Consider the following 23,170-nt stretch of genomic DNA (forward strand, 5'->3'; position numbering starts at 1 on the left):
CAACACATTATACTGTATATAGTACAAGTCAAAAGTTTGGACACACCTACTCATTCAGGGGGTTTTTCTTTCTTTTTACTATTTTCTACATTTTAGAATAATAGCGTAGATATCAAAACTATGAAATAGCACATATGGAATCATGTAGAAACCAAAAAAAGTGTTAAGAGTCTTCAAAGTAGCTACCCTTTGCCTTAATGACAGCTTTGCACACTCTTGGCATTCTCTCAACCAGCTCCATAAGTTAGTCACCTGCAAGGCATTACAAGGTGTACCTTGTTAAAAGTTCATTTGTGGGATTTCTTTCCTTCTTAATGCATTTGAGCCAATAAGTTGTGTTGTGACATGGTAAGGGGGTATACAGAAGATAGCCCTATTTGGTAAAAGACCAAGTCCGTATTATGGCAAGAACAGATCAAATAAGCATAGAGAAATGACAGTCCATCATTACATTAAGACATGAAGGTCAGTCAACACGGAACTTATCAATAACTTTGAAAATTACTTCAAGTGCAGTCACAAAAACTATCAAGCGCTATGGTGAAACTGGCTCTCACGAGGACAGACACAGGAAAGGAAAACAGAGTTACCTCTGCTGCAAAGGATAAATTCATTAGAGTTAACTGAACCTCAGATTGCAGACCAATAAAATACTTCAAATAACAGACACATCTCAAAATCAACTGTTCAGAGGAGACTGCTTGAATCAGGCCTTCATGGTCCAAATTCTGCAAAGAAACCACTGCTAAAGGACACCAATAAGAAGAAGATACTTGCTTGGTAAAGAAACACGAGCAATAGACATTAGACCGGTATAAATCGGTCCTTTGGTCTGATGACTACAAATTTGAGATTGTTGGTTCCAACCGCCATGTCTTTGTGAGTCACAGAGTAGGCGCCATCCCATCTGGTTTGCGCTTAGTGGGACTATCATTTGTTTTTTAACAGGACAATGACCCAAAACACACCGCCAGGCTGTGTACGGGCTATTTGACCAAGAAGGAGAGTGATGGAGTGCTGACCTCAACCTAAATGAGATGGTTTGGAATGAGATGTACCATAAAGTGAAGAAAAGCATCCAACAAATGCTCAGCATATGTGGAAACTCCTTCAAGACCATTGGGAAAGAATTCCTCATGAAGCTGGTTTAGAGAATGCCAAACGTGTGCAAAGCTGTCATCAAGGCAAAGGTTGGCTACTTTGTAGAATCTAAAATATTGTTTGATTTGGTTACTACATGATTCCATATGTGTTATTTCATAGTTTTGATGTCATCACTATTATTCTACAATGTAGAAAATAGTAAAATAAAGAAAACCCCTTGAATAAGTAGGTGTCCAAACGTTTTACTTGTACTGTGTGTCACTGCAACCTTTGAAATGAAAAGAACGACCTGCAAAACACAGTCCAGAGGAAATCAGTCACACAGAGACACACATTTATAACATAAAACTCAATTTCTCAACCTGCGCCTATGCAGAAAAAAAATCTGCTGATTTCTCTCAAATGTCACTGTCAAACGTGTCAACAGTCGAGCCGCTGCGACTGCGCCCTCCGCTGTATGCCACGTACAGGTTGACGTCGACAAGCGGACAGACTTCCTGATGTGAAGCTGGGTTTCTGTGTTTGCCAGCCCAGGTAACAGATTTTGCCTGACACGGTCTTGCCAGAACCACCGATACCACCGCGAGATCAAGACGTCCATTTACAGGTGGGATTCATATACTTGTTTTTTATTTTAAATATTTCTAATATGTATGTTGACAACATGAATCAGATTCTAAACGTTAGCTATGCTAACGATTGATGCTAGCATCGGGGTTGTTGTTTTTATAGCCTAATTTATTTGATGGTAGAAGTGCAATGAAATTGTATTGCTACATGATATGATAGAAATACAATGAAATTGTGTGTTTGTGTTAAATTAAGTTGATGAACATGCGTTCTTTGACGCCGGTAAGAATGTTCAGTTTGGATAAATATTTTGCAGGAAGTCAACATTATAACCACGAATGGGAGTTTTGAATGGGTCTGTATTTGGCAGGGTTCTGCATCCTGTCAGTGACACAGGAAAATGGCCTGGTTATGTTTATGATACAACTTGGCTTGCATACCAGTTACTTTCCTTTCGACACGTATTAACGATACATTTAGTTTTCTATCTAAGTTATAAATATTGCCAGTACAACTGATTTTGAGTTGGCAGTTCGTTGTGATGTCAATAAACTCGCTAAGTTAGCAAGCTAGCTATATTGAATCTCAGACAAGACTACAAACTGCAATCCTGAACCTCGCCCTTTCATTAACTAGTACTATAACTGAATGATTTATGTAATGTTACAAGCCGTATTATGTTGTCCTTGATAACATAACTATTAGCTATCTAAGTCTATTTGTAGGTCATCTTAACTAACCTTGTTTGACACATTATTGTTGGTAATTTTAATTTAGCTAGCTAGATACTGTACTGTTAGCTCTAGTTTGCTAGCCACTGCTGGCCAGACCAACAAGTTGTTGCAGTTCACGCGATTTGAAACTATTGTAACTATTTTCTCGATAGGCTCATTTTAGTGTGGACTGGATAGGGAATAGATTGTTTATCCTAATCTAATCTGTTCATCTGATTAGCTAGCTAGCCCGTATTTTATTCTAACGACATTAAACAGCAGTGTTCCATAATCTAATCTACACATTCTGGTAATTCCCTCTTTCAATGAAAGTTACAGTACTAGGCCTAGAGGCCAAAGTCTTGTTGAACCAGACTGACAGCTCAGGCTAGCTCTCAGGCTAGCTCAGGCTGTTGTACTTGAACCTTAGACTTTGGAAGCAGAGTGAAACTGTAAACTATATAGTAGCACTTGAGCAATGTCGTAAAGGGCAGTGACGTGTTGTTTGCCATACAAAGGTAAAGATGAGTGAATCCAAGGTTGATTAATGATAACACCATTCTTCCATGGTCCAAGCACTTTGTCTGTATCTGAAGGATTTTTAAAAAATGTGGTGAAGCTTAAGTTTTTCAATGGTGGTTTGTCGGCTTACTAATCATCTATATGACTGTAGTCCTTTAGTGTAGAGTGGCTTATTTGCATCATAGGTGCCTGTTATTGTTATGCCCTCCCTCTCTTTCCTTAACCCTAAAGGCACCAACGGAGGTACTTTTTTTTTTTTTTTACCCCAAATTGGTAATGATAGACTGTCTTTTCAATCAAGCATTGACACTTCATTTTAATCACCTTTTGTAACACAAGTAAATGGTTTAAATTCCCCAAAATAAGCATATGTTTTTTTAATGTTCTCACATTTATAGCAGGGTGGGGCTTACTATATACCGGAAATCAGCACAATTCCTCTTGTGGCAAAATTATGAAAGTAAGAACTGCCATTGAAAGTATGGTCACTAATCTGGTTTGCTTTTTATGCGAGTAAAGTACATGTTGGATAAAAAAATGTAATTACAGGCCTGATGTGGGATATTTTTGTGTTGATATCAGAGAAATGTCGGTCGAAATGCTTTAATTCTCAAGGATCGGTGTTCCGTCATCGGGACAGTTGTAAATCATGCAGCGCGTTATGTCAAGATTACAGATTTTAGAGAAACAACATGTCTGTACATATAAATGTCTTATATCGGCTGAAAGCTTAAATTATTGTTAATATAACTGCACTGTCCAATTTGCAGCTATTACTGCAGGAAAAAAATGCTATACTATTGTTTGAGGAGAGCTCCTAACAATAAAACACTTTTTTTCTCTCTTTGCGATAGGTTTGATAAATTCACCTCTGAGGGTGAAATGTGTACTTACATTCTGAAATCTTGCTCTGATTTATCATCCAAAGGGTCCCAGAGATAACATGAAGTGTCGTTTTGTTAGATAAAATCATTTTTCATGTCCTAAAAAGATTCATATAGCATGCACGATCGATTTTGTATTTCCACTTGTTAAATTTTTGAAGAAATTAATCTGTGAAAATCTTACCCTAAACGTTGTTTCAACGAGTCAAATCACGTTCGTATCTATTCTTAATTAGTGGTGTATTGTATCCTATAGGACACCATATTTGGTCTGAGAGCGATGCCTTCATGGCACGCCGATGACGCGGGCGGCCATCATTTGAACGACTTTCTTTGTCAAGTAAGCACCATTTGCGGTCAAACAAAGCAAGCTAGATAGCTTTACAGGAGTATCCAGAAGCCATGTATATGTCGTAAAATGTAGCTACTAACCTTGTACAACAGCATGCCTTTTAATTTTGGACAAAAATGATAAGGATTTTGAGTTATGAAAACTAGTTATTTTGCAAATGTTGAACTTATAATATGGATACTAATACTTGGAAAGCTAAATCAAAGTCCAAGTATACAGATTTGATGATATTCTTGCAAAAAAATGAATATGAATGCAAATGTCTCCTTCACGATTTGCCCAAATGTACCTGGATACTTCACACTAAAAGTCTTGTTGTTCACTCATTTTTCAAGTTATCCATCTGAAACTTTGCACATACACTGCTACCATCTTGTGGACACTATCAGAATTACGACCAGAGTGACAGTTATTACTTTGACCTTTTCTCTTGCATTTCAAAGATGGTGGTAGAAAAATACTTCATATTTTTTTACCCTTTGTATTGTCTTTTATTCTCCTACATTCAATTAACTTTTCCACAAACTTTAGTGTTTCTTTTTAAAATGGTACCAAGAATATGCATATCCTTGCTTCATGGCCTGCGCTATAGACAGTTAGATTGGGGTATGTCATTTATTGGAAAAAAGGCGTCTATCCCTAAGAAGTTTTAACACGCTAATATTGATATAATCATATCGAAGTAAACTTGGATACACGCGATGACATCCTGTCTGCTACCCCTACGACATGTTGGGAAAGCATGCAGTTTATTAGACTACAGATGAAATAATTTATGATGAATTTCACATGGTGGTGAAAGTGCAAGGTGATGAGTTTGACGCTCCTTTCCAATAAATACTGAGTGTATTATTCTGATGACGTGATCATCGATACCTTGCTGCCGTTTGACTAATAAAACAATCTTGCTCTTTTATCCATTTTAATCTCATAATGTAGGCCATTCGTGTGCTATAGCCAACAGCGTGCAGAAACAGTATCTGTATACTGTTGGCTGGAGTGCATGTCCCAATAACAGAATGGGCACACGCGCTATATAATACAAATATCAATGTTAGAACCATCAGTAGAGTTAAAAATCGAACTTTATTTTGTACATGCCTATAACTATAAGAAATCTAAGAGGTGTTAAATCATCTACATCCAGCTCAAGGCTCCAGCTATGCATTTGGTTTGCTAACTTGTTAGCCAAGTGGCTGGATATCAAGCTTATTAGTTACAGCAGAGATATTCAAACCCTCCTGGATCAAGATCCCTGTTGCCTAAATTGTTTAGTGTCCCAAAAAAATAGAGCCTGTTGTGTGAACAATTGGTAATACCGTGTACACCGGTATGTACACCGGTATGGTACAGAGACTGGATACCGCCCATCCCTACTCCGTTCCCATTGCATCTGGCTGATGACTCTCGACCTGGTATCGATATTTAGCTTCCAGTCAATATCTCTAAGGGCCAAATCTGATTATATGAGAAATGTTTTTTTGTCGCAATATAGTTGCCTGACAAAGTCCCAACATTTTAAGAGGGATAAAAAATAAGCCCAGTTGGTGCTATTAGGGTTAATGGTGATGGAATAAGACACCATAATCCAACTTCCATGATTCTCCGCTCTAGGTGTTAAATCTCTTATGCCCCCCCCCCAGCCATGCTCTAGGTGTGTTAAATCTCTTATGCCCCCCCCAGCCATGCTCTAGGTGTGTTAAATCTCTTATGCCCCCCCAGCCATGCTCTAGGTGTGTTAAATCTCTTATGCCCCCCAGCCATGCTCTAGGTGTGTTAAATCTCTTATGCCCCCCAGCCATGCTCTAGGTGTGTTAAATCTCTTATGCCCCCCAGCCATGCTCTAGGTGTGTTAAATCTCTTATGCCCCCCAGCCATGCTCTAGGTGTGTTAAATCTCTTATGCCCCCCAGCCATGCTCTAGGTGTGTTAAATCTCTTATGCCCCCAGCCATGCTCTAGGTGTGTTAAATCTCTTATGCCCCCAGCCATGCTCTAGGTGTGTTAAATCTCTTATGCCCCCCAGCCATGCTCTAGGTGTGTTAAATCTCTTATGCCCCCCAGCCATGCTCTAGGTGTGTTAAATCTCTTATGCGCCCCCAGCCATGCTCTAGGTGTGTTAAATCTCTTATGCCCCCCCCCCCCCCCCCCCAGCAGTGGGAGCAGTAGAGGGCGGACGGCACCATGAATGGACAGCTCGACCTGAGTGGCAAACTGATCATCAAGGCCCAGCTGGGCGATGACATCAGACGCATACCCATCCACAACGAGGACATCACCTATGACGAGCTGGTGCTGATGATGCAGCGCGTCTTCAGGGGCAAGCTGCAGAGCAACGATGAGGTCACCATCAAATACAAGGACGAAGGTAAGCTGTGCTGCTCTAGACCAGCACTGGATTAAGTTGTATTATCACCATTGTGTTAGCTAGATGTCATCTGACCCCTCAACATTTTGTTTCCTGCTGGTAATGGAAACAGAGGTTCTCTTTCAAACACTTGAGAATGCATCCCCCCTATCCTCCCCTTTTTACAGTAATCTTCAGCCATATTTGTAGAGGTTACACAGGTTTCACCTATTCAGCCATTTCAGAATAGCCATTATCTCAAGAAATGGTGGAAAAAAGGATTGGAATGTGACCTGATTCTGATGTTGTTCTCTGCTCTCTTCTCTTCCTGCAGATGATGACCTCATTACTATTTTCGACAGCTCGGATCTCTCCTTTGCCATCCAGTGCAGTAGGATACTGAAACTCACTCTGTTTGGTAAGATATCATCATACACATACACATGCATACCATCCCTCCCTTTTTTAGTATAGCCCTATGTGCTGCTGTGCCAAGCACGCCCATCTTGTAATAATCAAACAAACTTCATTTGTCCCGTTAGAAATGAAAGTAGGTTCATTCTGTTATTCTCGTCTTTATGGTACCGTAGTATAAAGAACTTCTTTCCTTTGTAGCAACTTGAATACTCACGCTGACTGTTCTGTTCCAACAGCCCCCCCCCTCTCCAAAGTTTTATGGTTCGTGTACATTAACATGCCACTGGGAGGCAGTCTAGTCTCATATTTTGACATTGAACCCGACACTCCTGCTTCGACCCCCTTGACACTCGTTCCCTCATGCTGGTATCGTCCCAAGGCCGGCATCGATATGCTGCTGCTTGGGTCGTAGAGGCACCAAGCTATACTTGTGAAGTTGTCTGTTTTCACATGTCCCTCAGAGGTCAAGCTCCAGCTTGCGTTCCATGGTTGGGTGTCAACCCATTTTAAGAGTGTGTTCTGCAGAGGATGATGGATGGATTGACGATTAGCTTGTGGTTTTTCAACAGAACACTGTAGGTCAAAGGGAGAGTTATGCTGGCTTTACTGCTTTAGGCCTAATCATCATGGTGTGTGTGTGTGTGTGTGTGTGTGTGTGTGTGTGTGTGTGTGTGTGTGTGTGTGTGTGTGTGTGTGTGTGTGTGTGTGTGTGTGTGTGTGTGTGTGTGAGAGACTTCAGGTGTGGTCTAGCTGTGGGTCCATTACACAGAATTGTACACTGGCCAGGTGTTATGGATCCACCTTTGTTTGACAGTGCAGATGTCAGATGTGTGTTACCGTTTACACACACCTCTGCTCCTGCTCATCTCCAATGCTGTCAGACCTCATTATGTTATTTCATGTGTTCTGCTCCCAATTATGCTGCAGCACAGTGTCCCTGAACTGTCCCTGCTATTATTAGATGGATAGGGAGTGGCAGCAAAGACGGACAGAATGAAGGAAAAGAAAAATACATGTTTGGGGATTTATTTTGTTGTCTTTACTATCATTAAATTGAAGACTTAGTTTTTATCAAAGATTCTCTGTAATTAGTATTACGCGATCAAACTGATTAATCATGTAACTGTAATTAACTAGGAAGTCGGGGCACCAAGGAAAATATTCAGATTACAAAGTTAAAATATCCCAATATAACCTTTCAGTTATTTTCATATCTGATCAATAGTCTTCTGATGAATTAATTATTTACTTTACCTCACGTTAGTCTCATTCCAAACGTCGTAAATTGTTGGTTATCTGCACGAACCCAGTCTTCACTGAGTCATCCATACATCAATTGTCTTAAATTATTTATTTATTACTAAGTAATTCATAGACAAAACAAAGTAAATATGGTTACAAGAAATGATAGGAGAATGTGGATGTTTGAGTTGGTGGTCTCCTGTAGTGTTGGACAGTGCTTTTCTCTCTGTCCAGGTGTTGAGTCATCTCAAATGACACCCTGTTTCCCATATAAATAGTTATAATCATTTGGTGGGTGCTTATAATTGCCCTATTTCTCACATGTACACGTGTGTATTAATAGGCATGTGTTACTTAGAACAATTTATTTGCGTATCCCACTCTCTGAGAAACCCTCGGAGAGTGGACTCACGGCCAGGATCTGACATTATCAACGGCAACCCTGGAGAAATTAGTGTTAATTGCCTTGCTCAAGGGCTCATTGACCGAATGTTCGAAAATGTTTCACCTTGTTCCCTCAGGGATTTGAATTAGTGACCCTTCGGTTACTGTCCTAACTCTAACTTCTAGGCTACCTGCCACCCATATCGTGCACTACTTCTGAACAGAGCTACAGCCTTCGTCTGGTTTGGGTCATATGGGGTTGTGTGTCAAACCAGAGTTCTATGTGGGGCTGATTGTTCCCCTGCTGGTACCAACTGACCATGTCCCATGATATCGCTGGAGGCGAAAGACATGCACACCTGTTTAGCTGAAGTGTTGGCTAGCGGAGTAGAACACTTGGAAAGGAAAAGGAGAGCCACACACTCTGGGAGCTCGGATGCAATAATTTAATAACCAGCGTTTCAACAGACAAGCTTTCTTCATCAGGGTCGACACGTTGGTGGTTTGGTTATTAAATGATTGCATCTGAGCTCCTAGAGTGTGCGGCTCTCCTTTTCTTTTCCATGATATCCCTGGACCGTATTCTCTGTGCCCCTATAACTCTCTCTCACCCCCATTCAGCCCTCTGTACCACATTGTCCCTGTGAGGTTCCTGTGTGCTGATTTAGCACCTCTGGCCTTCTAGAGATGAGGCTCATATGAGGGACGGACGCCCTCTTCTGTTGAATTATAACCCTTATTTTAATTGTCTGTTAAGTCCATCCCTGTCCAGGCAGTGCTGATGAGGATTGTGGTGCTATGGCAGCCTGTCTGCAGCCTGTGAGGCCTCTAGAGCAGCACTGGGACTCATTGAGATGATACATGGTTCCTCTAGTCTCACAGGCCCAGATGTATGCTGTGGTCTTTAGCACTAGACAGGGATCCATCTAGGGCTGGGCAGTACAGTCTAAAAAATATATTATCTTCTCAAACTTAAGGCAGATTCACAATATATACAGTGCATTTGGAAAGTATTCAGACCCCTTGACTTTTTCCACATTTTGATAGGTTACAGCCTTCTAAAATTAATTCAATTGTTATTTTATCAATATAAAATGTAGAATATTTGCATGCCAGTGGGATGGAAACCTAGCTGATTACAATAAAATCATGTCTAAGAGTTTGTTTCCAAATGACCGATTCTATTGGACCATACCTCCAAATGCAAATAGTGAGTTTAATCTGCTTGTTGTCAGAGGAAGAAGTTGTTGTGAGTGGCAGGGTGAGGGGCTTGGTGTCAGTGTGCGGCTGGGAAGGAGCACAAGGAGACAGAATGCTCAACCTAGATTCTTGTGATACAGGCATTTGGAACATGCCTGTATCATGTTCCAAATAACATACATTCATATTAATTTGATATCGCCCAGCCCTATATCCCATCACTAGGCACATGGCCAGCAAACACACACACACACACACACAGTTAAACGTTCTGTCTCATTCACTCTAACACACCCACACAGAGCTAACAGCATAACAGACCCAGTGAGCAGCAGAACTGTACTCACACATCTTCAAGGCCCAGACTGTAGCCACTGTCAGCACTGTTCATCACTCTTGTCATGCATAGTAGCCTTTGTTTATTTTTCCTAGATGATTTAATTGCCATATCCTGTATATCACTACAGCATGCTGCCCGTTAACAGTATTACCTGGCTCCTCTCCTCTCTGGTAAAGAGCTCTTGAATAACCTAGTGCTTCCTAGTACGTTGCCATTTAACCCACTCTCATTGACCATGACCTGGATGGATCTGTCTGGCCTAACCATATCTGACCTCATGTCGACATCGGAGCAGTTAATTTATGAGTTTGCTTAAGAACACAGGGTATATATTACAGATAGATGGTGCTAACAGCTGTTATATAGTTGTTATTTCATGGAGACATGACTCCACATTTTCTGTGCTATGTACTTTGACCTCTGACCCAGTGTTGTGGTGGTGGAACCAGGGGACTACTAGTCCTCTCTAAGACTGCAGGTGTCTGGGGCTCTATGTCCAAGAAACGTCCCTAGTGTCTGTCTGCAGTCTACCCCCTTGTGACCCGCCACTAACAGGACAGGTGCACGGCATAAACACACACATAAATAACAGAATACATGGACCGTTATGTGAGAGATTGTGTTGCTGAGGGCTGGTGTGTCCAAACCGCAGGATTCCTCACTGGCAAGAAGCTACAGATCTCTCCCACGCTTGGGAGTCTGTGATCACAAAGACACTGGGAATCCCCCACCACACACACACACACACACACACCTGCAGGCATGCTGACTTATCAGACTGCAAATGTCTGCGTGTAACAGAAGTAATGTGTTTACTAAAGACAATGACAGCCTACATTTGATTTTAACGGGACAGGGTTTATGAGAGGTGGGGGGGACCAGTCATAATATAATAGTAATAATGGTTGTTGGTTTGTTCGGGTGCCATGTTGTTCCTGGCTCCATAGCTGAACATCACAGTCTGTTAATCCTACTTACCCTGAACAGGCCTGCTGCTCGTTTGATCTGGTCTGGACCCCAACTCCTGGTCTGGTTTAATCTAGTTTGGTCTGGAATTGACTTGACTCACGCAGGACCATAAATGTACAGACCTCAAGACTCATCTGTTACAGTGATCAGGAGGGCTGTCTGGGGGAGATTACTCCATCACTGTCTTCCATGGCTCTGGAGTGCTGTAGTGTGGATGGAGAGAGATGGAAGTGGGGCCCCCTCCTTCACCCTCACCTCCTTCTCCCACATCTTGAAGTTCCATACCGAGGCGCCACATTCAGTATTTGAGATGTATTGACGTTGAAATATCATCTCTCACTCTCTCCCCCCGATAGTGAATGGTCAGCCGAGACCTCTGGAGTCCAGTCAGGTGAAGTATCTGCGCAGGGAGCTCATTGAGCTCAGGAACAAAGTCAACAGTCTTCTGGACAGCCTCGAGCCCCCCTCAGAACCTGGCCTGGCTGCATCGGTACCAGACCGGGGTAGGTACACACATGCACACCCATATCTGTTTGCTAGTGTGACGTGTGTTTTACATCATTTAATGTAATAGAGACATGCACACATCTAGCATATTTGTTATAACTATTAAATACCAACAGCTACAGGCTTGGTTGTTTTTATCAGTTCATTCATTTCTCTCTGAAACAGATGGTTTGTCCTCCTTCCCAAACATCTTTCACTTCTAATCCAGTGGCCCAATCACATTCCACACCTGCCCCATGTTTTTAAATATTTTTTAACTAGGCAAGTCATTTAAGAACAAATTCTTATTTACAATGACGGCCAACCAAAAGGCCTCCTGCGAGGATGGGGGCTGGGATTAAAAATAAAATATAAATATAGAACCAAACACACATCACGACGAGACAACACTACATAAAGAGAGACCTAAGATGACAACACAGCATGGCAGCAACACAACATGACAACGCAGCATGGCAGCAACACAAAACATGGTACAAACATTACTGGGAAAAGAGAACAGCACAAAAGGCAAGAAGGTAGAGACCACAATACATCACGCGAAGCAGCCACAACTGTCAGTGTCCATGACTGAGTCTTTATGCCAGGGGCAGTTTTCCAGGATGACTTGCATCAGCGTTGTTAGCTTGCTGGCGTGTGGCGGGCGGCAACAGGTGGATTTGTAACTCTCAAACTGAGGTGTGTGTGCTTCTCTAGCATCTTTGTCCATGTCTTTTTTGTGATTGTGTGTTGACATGTGTCGCTCTCTCCTTTTCTCTCTCCACTACCTTCCACTCCCTCTCTCCAGACTTGGTGGATAGACATGAGGGGAGGGCGGTGGCAGCAGCAGAGGCAGCAATGAAGCAGGCCCCGGTCCCAGTCAGCGCGGCCAGCATGTCGGCCTTCGACCCCCTGAAGAACCAGGGCGAGGTCAGCAAGAACGTCATCGCCGCCTTCGGCCTGAGTGAGGACCAGGTCCCAGGTAATTCCATCGTTGCCTTGCTATTTCTTTTTTTCCCCACTTTGTTTGTACTTTCTATGCAGTCTTCTGACTACATTGTTGTCACACACCTTACCCTCACTCTCCACCCTGTTTTATTTTTCACATACCCTTTCGCTATCTCTTATCTAGCCCCCCCAGGTGTCTTGGCTGAGGAGCGGTCAGGTACTCCAGACAGCATTGCCTCATCCTCGTCTGCCGCCCCCCAGCCCGGGGTACCCCCCCAGCCACAGGCCCCCTATGCAGGGGTACAGCAGGGACCCCCAGCGGCCATGGACGGTTAGGAACACATACAAAACACACACATTCTAAATGACCATGAATCTCGCATGCAGACACACCACAGCTCTGCATGAGTGTGCAGTAGGAGAGTACAACACTTGTACAACACACTTGTACAACACTTGTGGTGTCTGTAAATAAAGTGGGTTTAATGGCTGTTTATGTCCCAGGAAACGCATCACAAAACCATGACAACTTAAGTGAGTGTGGGGAGGAGGGGGGGGGGGGTGTAATAGCTGTTTATGACCTCTGAGAGGGAGAGACTATCAGTGTGGGTGGTTTAGCACCTCCAAATACCTGGGGTCCACTGAGACCCCTAAAAAGTGTGTGCGTCCGTTGACTCTGTTGCTTTGTCCTGTCGAAACAGGAGAATGAATTTGGCCCAAGAGCTACCCCATTTCAGTTTGTGCTTTAAACTGATCCTAGACCTGTGCATTGCCTAAGGGCAGCCTTGACCCAGTCAGTGTGTTGTGGAAAACACTTCTCTTGCGGGGCAGCATTGGACCGTTCTGCCCCAGTAGAGTTGTCACTACTCCCAGTCACTATCACTGCTGTTGTTTTTTGCTCTATTTTCACCTCGTCACTACAGACATTTATAACTTTATGGGTGAGTCAGTTTCACAATGGTTTAACCCAGATGTTCACTGCTCGGACTTGTCTACAACCACAAACAGGAGGAATAGATTGCCCTACTTGTATTCATTGTTTGTCAAGCTGTTGGAATGAAGTGGAACTGCCATCTTGGTAGGGGATGTAATGCCATTGATGCAGCAGAACTCTATCTGACTTGGTGATGGCTAGATGCTGCACTTGGATTGGCCAGTTCCCCAGTCCTGAATCCGGAACCGTATTTTTTTTTTACACTCTGCATGCTGTGATTTAGTGGATGATGTCTCTAACATAAGACTGTATGTAAGCACATTTTAGATTTAATGAGTAATTCCATGATATCACAGACAGAGAAACTTTTTCCGAAGTAACTTAATCAACTGTATAAACGGTGTGTTCATGATCTTGGCATCCATCTTAGTCAGCCAGACAACTCTTCATGTAGAATCCCCTCCTGCTATCTGCACTCCACCATGAACACCATGTAGTTCTTGGAAAATGGGATGTCCGCAGTCTCTGGCTCCTCTAACGGAGGGATGCATGAGCGAGGGATCAGATCAGACCGAGGTGGGGAAATTAAAAACAAGCAGTCATCCCTCTGTCGTCTCTAGTTGCGAGCTACTTTGGGGTGGTGTTTTTAGTGGGAAATGGTTTTTGGTGTTAATCTTCCCGTCCAGACCTTCCCTGAGCTTTTCCTCTAGGACCTACTGGCTATTCCCATAATGGTGTTATGGAATCAACACAGAGGTGTGCCCTGCTGGCGAGTTAACTCTCTTACCAGATCACTAGGTGCATGTGTCCTAGGGTTTGGCATCTCAGTATATGAGATGGACAGAAATGGGAAGGGAGGGGACAGGGGAAAATGTTGCGAGTTAGTTTTCTTATTTAGTGAGTTCGTTATTTTGGATGTGATGTTTTGTCATTGGAATGCACTTTAAAAAAAAAAATGTTTATGTTGTGGCTCTCCGTAGCCTCCATCTCTGGAGACGTATCCGTTTTCACCCCAAAAAGACCCACAAGCAGCACGCAGACAACCACAGCTGGAACACACATATCCACGCGGTAGGCTCGTTGAGCTGTGACTCAGAGGAACCATACCAGCACCTCCAAACCACACCTGGAACACAGACTGCGGTTCCACATGGTCACGGTTTGACCGTGTTCCCCAGAACAGTGGTTTTGGCTCGGTCCGTGTTCAGGCTTCTCCAAGGGGTTGGGGTTGAGTTTAGCAGAGCCAAGACACCCATAAGAGTCTTAAGTTACACAGTCATTCATCCTTAGTTCTTACTTCTACAACTCAGTGATTCTCTATAAATGCCAGACCCTTGTGCTTTGTGCTGGTCACTTTTAGTTTGTCCATCAATGACCGCATGGTCATATAATGGTCATTGGCAGTTATTAGGTTCAGTGTGACCTCGCTTACCATGTGGTTGGCTGTCCTTTCAGATGTTGAGTCCAACCCTGTCATGGCAGGGCATCTTCTGGACGTCGTCATTGGTTCATCGTCCTATTTTCTTCGCTGTGCTTGTCCCTCCACCCGGTTCTCCCAGACTCTGGGCTGCAGCTGGTGGGCAGACGGCCTCGTCAGGCTGCATGGACATGTCTTCACCAATCCCAACACTCCAATGGTGTGCCTGACGATAATTTGATCCCCAAACGTTCCCTAAATTCAACACCGTCTCTGCCCCTCTGTCTCCCCTGAGTGCCTGGGTTATAGATGAACAAAGTCAACACAACACAATGGAGACCGATTTGTATTGTTGACCAGGAATAGTCTCAAAGGAACAGTGCACTTCTACCAACATGTTGGGAATGAACACGTTGATTTAAGGGTGTGGTGCATTGGGAATATGCACAGAGGAGACTTCTTCAGAAAGTCATCGTGGACACATCATGTGCTTTGAGGGTAGATTGCCAGATAGCTCCCCCTCTTTCTCTGACAACACATGGTTGGTTTGTGTATACAAGCAAACATGGCACTAACAAGATCCATAAGCAGGATATGTACAGTGGCTCTCTTTCATATCAGACTATGATCAACCATAGAGGGAGGAGTGTTCTCTGGTTGAGAGGGTAACCAACAGAGTTATAGCACACCTGTTCACCCACCTCAGTAAAGACGGTGACCCTTATCAGACTACCAATATAATTTTTTTCCTTTTTGAAAACATCCCCAGAAGTCTAAAACTACAGTCAAGCAATGGCATTCCAGAGAATGATTTTTCCAGCTGTGTTCTGTTCAGTTGAAGGAATACATGTGCAGGCAGCCGGTCTCTCTCCATAGAGACCCAGTGATTTCTCTTTCCTTTGGGATTTAAATGTACTGAGCAGAGATCAGAGATGAAGTCCTCTGGCCAATGAGGCCTGACGGCAGCACCATCCATCTCTCCATCACATTATGTAACATGCATGATGGATAGCAGGCAGGAGACCAAAACAATCAACCCACACATTGTCATTCTCACTAGAGCACCATTGTGCTCACATTACAGGGGTTGACAGTGGGGTTACAGCTGTTGTCCCCCTTCATTATAGGCTCATTAACCTGTGAACCTTAGACTGACTGTCCTGTTGTAACTTATTGTTGAAGTAACTGAACTGTTGACATTCTCCATAGATGTTGTCTCAATTTGCATCATGTTATAATTGAGGGAAAAGCAATGGTGGAGGAATTAAACATGGTTCATTCATCTGGTCCAGACCTGGGAAAAATAAACACCTAAAGTATCCTGAACAAAAATATAAACGCAAAATTTTTACGTATTGGTTTCATGAGCTGAAATAATAGATCCTCAAATGTTTCATATCCACAAACCTTTTTTCTCACATTGTGGGTACACATTTTTTTACAACCCTGTTAGTGAGCATTTCTACTTTGCCAAGATAATCCACCCACCAGACCCGTGTGGCATATCAAAAAGCTGATTTTAAACCGCATGATAATTACTAGGGATGCACCGATATATAACATTTTTGGCCATACTGATATTTTCCTTGCTAAAAAAAAACAATTATCGAGATTACATTTTTTTTCTTCTCCTCTTTTAAGCATTCTAGTATAGTTACACACACACACACACACACACACACACGGACGCAGTGGTCTAAGGCACTGCATCTCAGAGCATGAGGTCACTACAGTCCCTGGTTTGAATCCAGGTTGTATCACATCCGACTGTGATTGGGAGTCCCATAAGGCAGCGCACAATTGGCCCAGCGTTGTCCGGGGTAGGTCGTCATTGTAAATAATAATTTGTTCTTAACTGACTTGCCTAGTTAAAGTTTGCACACACCCCACTGACAAATGTATTTTGTTGGCATTTGTCACCATTACCAGTAAAACATAATCAAAATGTATTTCTTTCACTTACTTGCTGTTTTGTTTATCATTAGTTTCATTCTCAACCAGGATTTCATCATACATGTCAAGCAGTGGAGTTTCAGCTCTGTCTGCGGCCTCTCTTCCTTGGTGCGCACTGTCACTGTTCCAGCTGTGCATGTAACATGTCATGTAAACCCTGCTTCTTGTCTGCATCGATGTAGCGGTCCTTGTACCTAGCATCGAGCATGGTGGCGACACAGTAAAGGGGTAGAGGGAGAATGCCACCGAATCGCTTGTTCACAGCCTCGAGTACTTTTTGTACGTTTTAGTCTTAGGGCTAGGCGTCCAGTAAAACTGGACTACGCACAATTCAAATAATCATAAATATTATGGATATTAACCATTTTTAGGTAAATATAAGTGTCTTATATCGGTTGAAAGCGTAAATTCTTGTTGATCTAACTGCACTGTCTGATTTACAGTAGCTATTACAGCAAAAGCATGCCATGCGATTGTTTGAGGACGGTGCCCCACATCAAAATATTTGTCAACCGGCACAGATTTCATAAATTCACAAATCGAGATTCAAATATTCACTTACATTTGAAAATTTTCCTCTGATTTGTTATCCAAAGTGTTCCAGCTATAACATGTAGTGTAGTTTTGTTAGATAAAATCCTGTTTTATATCCCAAAAACTCAGTTTATTTGGCGCCATCGATTTTGAGTAATCCACTTGTTCATCAAGTCAAAATACATTTCTATTTACTCCTCAGATACCCAAAATGTAATCGAACTAAAATATTTCTTATGGAAAGAAGTATATTCAATAGGAAACCGATTTTTAGCAGGTGCGTCCTTTCTTCATGGCGCAAGCAAACATGAATTTCCAAGACTGGGTCCCTGTACTAAAACTGATATTTCTTCTTCGTTTTTGAAGTTACAAGCGAAAAACCTTGAACATAGACTACTGACACGCTGTGGAAGCCATAGGAATTGCATCCAGGGAGCTAATTTCCAGTATGCCTTTATACTTTCCATTGGAAGAGCATGGTCTCAAAGAAATCCAGTTGGTTTTTCTTTGGATTTTCTCCTACCATATCTATTATGTTATATTCTCCTACGTTATTTTAACCTTTCTACAAATTTCAAAGTGTTTTTTTCTAATGCTACCAATTATATGCATCTTCTGGCTTCAGGGCCTGAGCATCAGGTAGTTTACTTCTGGCACGTCATTCAGACAGGAAGTGGAGAAAAATAGGGGCCTAGCCCTATTAGCCCCACGGTCTGTCAGCAGTTTTGTTGAGCAGGCGTTTCAGTGCCATGACAGAGGGTATCACGTCTGCTGCAGATGCAGTTGATTAGCTTATTTCTCCAGTCAGTTGTTAGACTGGCGCTAGTAGTGTGTTCATGTTTCAATCATGTTCTCAAATGCCATTGATATGGCAGCAGCGGTATGATAACCAGCATGTTCTTGAGCATGCAATACGGCTTTCCTCCATTCGAAATCCTCGTCGACCCAGAGTGCTGTCAGACTCCGCATGCTCATGGGGCTGACATCGCTGGTCCAAATGTCAGTCATGAAGCTAATAACAGTGATGCTCGTGGATGTGTTTCAACAATACTGTGTAACTCTGGTAGAACCACATCTGAAAAATAGCGGCTACTTGGTAGCGTGTACCGGTGCTCGACCAGTCGGCAAAAGCCAACATCATCCACGACAGAGAACGGAGGATAGTCTTGGGCAATGATTTCCATTATCTTGGCGTTAATGGATTTTGCCTTTGTCTTGCTAAAATGTTCTTATTATTTCAAATGACTGCTCGACTTGTTTAGTTGGAAGTGTAGCGCTTAGTATTTTTCTGCTTTTGTTCTGTGTTACGCTGCATTTTTCATGGTGTCATTACAACATCATTATAGGTAGTATGCACGTCGGCTTTGACATCGGTTTTGCACATCGGCGTTAAACTAGACGTCGGGCCGATGTTGGCCTTATTTTGCGAATATCGTCTGATTCCGAGATATCGTACATCTCTAATCCATTACACAGGGGCTCCTTGTGCTGGGGACAAAGGCCACAATAAAATGTGCAGTTTTGTCACACAACACAATTCCACAGATGTCTCAAGGGAGCGTGCAATTGTCATTGTCTGACAGCTGATGCTTAAAGTTAGAGGGATTAAAACTAAATACATGCTCTTCAACTGATCGCTGCCCGCACCCGCCAGCCCGTCTAGCTTCACTACTCTGGATGGTTCTGACTTAGAATATGTGAAACTACAAATACCTAGGTGTCTGGTTAGACTGTAAACTCTCCTTCCAGACTCACACTGAGCGTCTCCAATCCAAAATTAAATCTAGAATCGGCTTCCTATTTCACAAAGCATCCTTCACTCATGCTGCCAAACATAACCTTGTAAAACTGACCATCCTACCGGTCCTTGACTTCGGCGACGTCATTTACAAAATAGCCTCTACTCTACTTAGACTACATCCAAATTGGTTATCACAGTGCCATTTGTTTTGTCACCAAAGCCCCATATACTACCCACCACTGCAACCTGTATGCTGTCATTGGCTGGCCTTCACTCCATACTCGTTGCCAAACCCACTGGCTCCAGGTCATCTATAAGTCTTATCTCAGCTCACTGGTCACCATAGCAGCACCCACCCGTAGCACGCTCTCCAGCGGGTATATTTCACTGGTCAACCCCAAAGCCAACTCCTCTTTGGCCACCTTTCCTTCCCGTTCTCTGCTGCCAATGACTGGAACTAATTGCAAAAATCACTGAAACTGGAGACTTATCTTCCTCACTAACTTTAAGCATCAGCTGTCAGAGCAGCTCACAGATCATTGCACCTGTAAATTGCCCATCTGTAAATAGCCCACCCAACTTCCTCATCCCCATACTGTAGTTTTACTCTACATCCCAGCATCTGCACATCTATCACCCCAGTGGTTTAATTACTATATTGTAATTATTTCAAAACTGGCCTATTTATTGCTTTACCTCTCTAATCTTACTTCATTTGCACACACTGTATATAGACTTTTATATTGTGTTATTGACTGTATGTTTGTTTATCCCATATGTAACTCTGTCACACTGCTTTGCTCTATCTTGGCAAGGTCACAGTTGTAAATGAGAATCTTTCTCAACTGGCCTACCTGGTTAAATAAAGGTGTGGTGGTTGTGCACGTGTGCATTATGCACAGGAGATGTGTCACGTTGCATGAGGCAAATGGTGGTCACGAGATACTGACTGGTTTTCTGATCCACCCCCTTACTTTTTAAAATGTATTTTTATATAGGTATCTGTGACCAACAGATGCATATCTGTATTTCCAGCCATGAGAAATCCATAGATTAAGGCCTCGTGAATTTATTTCAATTGACTGCTTTCAGAAATCTTTGAAATTGTTGCATATTATGTTTATTTTTGTTCAGTGTTGTAATACAATGCATTAACAGAAATGATTGTAAAATTGATTAAAAAACCAACAATCAAAGGGCAGACTATTCCAATGAATGCAAAAAGATTTGGCAGGAGACGGCTGAGAGTCTCTCCAGAATGCAATCACCACCACACCTTGTCTCAACATTTAAAAGTTATACTCAAGACACATCTTCACACACGGTTTCGATGCTTTTCACTGACAGCTGCAATAGAATAATCAGCTAGTCTTTCTGCCACGCGCGCCGCCTTTTGAAAGACTTAATTTCTCTCCTGTTCTATTGGTTTTCATATCAACTTTCTTTCGTTGTCCAGGAGCCGAAGACACAATCCTAGTCATATCAACCCATCCTAGTTGTTGCATCTTTAGGTTCCCCCTTTAAGATTCTAACAGATTTTCATCTGTCATATAATGCTGGCATCAGGTGCAGTGTTTTAGAATGGTGTTTTCTTGCTAATTTTGTTTTGGCAAATGTTTGAAAATGTTTTATTGTCTGCTTCATTACAGAAATGTCATGTTCTGTTAAGATGCATTACCATAATGTAAATGTGGTTTCTGTCATTCTGAACACTGTTAGTGGACACTCTAATGGGTTACTCACCCAGTGCATATGGGTCTGGTACATTTCTCAAATGGACAGTAAATTGAAATCTTCCAGAACATGTTGTCAGGCACCTCTTTTTTAATGGAAACCTGGTGTGGTGGTTGTGAGAGCTGGGCAATACGGAAGAAAGAAAAAAAACATTATAAATTGACAGAATTATAACAATGTATTGAATGAAAAATATTCATATTACCCCTTTAAAACTACTACTTTAAAAGGTGTAGCCATCAATCGTCCCATCAACAATCACCGATATTAGTACAGTTACTTCCTTTCAAAATTCACCATTTTATTTTAGGACATTATTGGTTATTTATCGTAATGACCAAGTGTGTTTCTGTGCAAATTTTAGTTGTATATTTCTGCTTCATTAGCCTACTGATAGCCTAGCACCAATCTCCAGGCCCTATTTCCCCCACAAAGGAGTTCCATAGGGCTCTGTTACGAGCCCTCTCTAAGAGTGGAAAATCAACGCTCTGCTTTAACTGGCACATGAAAAACCAGTGAACCGTAAACCAGCCTTCTCTCATTATCCTTTTACTCTGTGTTTTTAATACTTCGTCGCCCTACTTTACACGCCAGGGGCTCTGGGAGTGCGGTACAGGCCTTGTAAAGGGAATACACTGGTGGCCAACTACATGTTTGCTGAACATGGTGAGACTCACTGGAAAACTTTAGTTGGCCAACAGTTTCAGTGTTTTGCGAGGTGTAGTTTGCTTTTTATTTTCAGACTCTCTTAAACTCACTCCTCAGTCCACGTTATTAAGGGGACATGCAATTCTAGAGTTGTTTTTTTAAAACACGGACTACACACACAGTTAGACGTGAGGTCATGGCTAATAAAAGCTGTCCACTGACACAGACCTGTTTAGACAGACGACACTCGCTTTGACCCAATACACACGGGTCTATCCAAATGTGTGTATGTAAGAGCAAGCAAGGGAGCAAAGTTTTGTGTTTAGCTTAGATCTGTACAGCTGACTGTGATGTGCCATAGAGCGTTGTCTCGGTGCAGGGCTTTAAGGAACCAATCCTTTTTTAATTCTAGTTGTTGGAGCTCTTTGCACTAAGCCCATCCTGTCCGATTCTAGCCGTGTTTTTTTTTTGTTTAGTTTTTTTTCTCCCTTCCCCAGCAATCATACTGATGTCTTTCTTTCTTCCTTCTCCAGGTCAGATGTACCAGTACCAGGCCCCAGGTGGATACCCACCCCAGCAGCCAGCACCACAGCAGCAGTATGGCATGCAGTACCCTGGTAAGACACACTCATTCCTCATCACACTTTCCTTTAGAAAAGGGCTAATCTTGTAACAATGGCCCAGAGCTTCACACAAATGATGCTATGAATGAGAAATGGATCACAACTAAGTTATACTCTACTTCTCTCCCAAACTCTGTCTCGCTCTCTCAGCAGGATACACCCCCCAGCCCGGGGCCCCGCAACCTGGCGGTCCTCAGCCCCAACAGCAGCAAACTTTCCAGAACTACCCTGCCCCCACTTCCCAGGCCCCCGCGCCTGGCCAGACCCCAGCCCCCGGCTTCCAGGGAGGCCAACAGCAGGCTCCTCCACCTCAGGGTGCACAGCAGTACCCCCCAGGGGTCTTCCCTCCCCAAAACTACACCTCCCAGGCCAACCAGCCTGCCAACTACAGCCTGCCCCCAGGCTCCCAGCCCCAGCCTGGCCAGGGTTACCAGCCCCGTCCCGGCTACACCCCTCCCCCCGGTAGCAACGTCACCCCCCCTCCCGGGGTGTCAAACCCCTACGCCCGCAACCGGCCCCCCTTCGGCTCGGGTTACGCCCAGCCTGGTCCCGGGTACCGGTAAGAGGGGAGGGAACGGGGAATGTTATCCACCCACCCCTCCCCTGCGTGTCCTGGCTGTTAGGCTGGGGTTCGGTAAACATGGTCTGCTAATCTGTCCATCCCTCTCAGTCCTCAGATATTGAGTTTATATCCCAAACAAGCTACAAACCCTCAGTCTGATCGTCTGTTTGTATTCCGTCTCGCCCCTTCACCCCTCTCTCTCTCACACACACACACACACACACACACACACACACACACACACACACACACACACACAGATACCGATGTGTTATGGCCCTGCTGTATGACACACAATGTACTCTAATAGAGCTGGGACGATAAACCAAAAATTATCAACACCGATCACACTGACCATTTATCGAGGACATTTTACTGATATCAATAACCACAAGTAGCCTATACTAGAGAAATGTGAAGATTGGAATGAAATAAGTTTGCTAATATGGGCTATTGCCAACATTACTTTTGATAGTTCCAACATTTTAAAGTTGTAGTAGTAGTTCTAAGGGTAAAATACAGAAGTAGGCTTACCGGTGCACATTAAT

At 43.0% G+C, this 23,170-nt stretch overlaps 1 protein-coding gene across 4 annotated transcripts; it reads left to right on the plus strand.

Moving 5' to 3' along the window:
- Nucleotides 1-1,557: 1,557 nt before the first annotated feature.
- tfg (trafficking from ER to golgi regulator) lies at nt 1,558-22,832 on the plus strand. Of its 4 annotated transcripts, none has more exons than XM_046364736.1 (8): nt 1,558-1,711; nt 6,301-6,511; nt 6,825-6,908; nt 11,399-11,545; nt 12,337-12,510; nt 12,661-12,807; nt 21,971-22,054; nt 22,211-22,832. In XM_046364736.1, exons 2-8 carry the CDS (start codon nt 6,328-6,330, stop codon nt 22,621-22,623), a joined length of 1,233 nt encoding a protein of 410 aa, XP_046220692.1. In that variant the 5' UTR covers nt 1,558-1,711; nt 6,301-6,327; the 3' UTR covers nt 22,624-22,832. The 4 variants fall into 4 exon arrangements, with proteins under 4 accessions (XP_046220692.1, XP_046220709.1, XP_046220684.1 ...); XM_046364753.1 differs by having other exon boundaries at nt 1,560-1,711; nt 6,298-6,511; nt 22,214-22,832; XM_046364728.1 differs by having other exon boundaries at nt 1,561-1,711; nt 6,298-6,511.
- Nucleotides 22,833-23,170: the final 338 nt, after the last annotated feature.

Source organism: Oncorhynchus gorbuscha, linkage group LG01, assembly GCF_021184085.1.
Source record: "Oncorhynchus gorbuscha isolate QuinsamMale2020 ecotype Even-year linkage group LG01, OgorEven_v1.0, whole genome shotgun sequence".
NCBI lineage: Eukaryota > Metazoa > Chordata > Actinopteri > Salmoniformes > Salmonidae > Oncorhynchus > Oncorhynchus gorbuscha.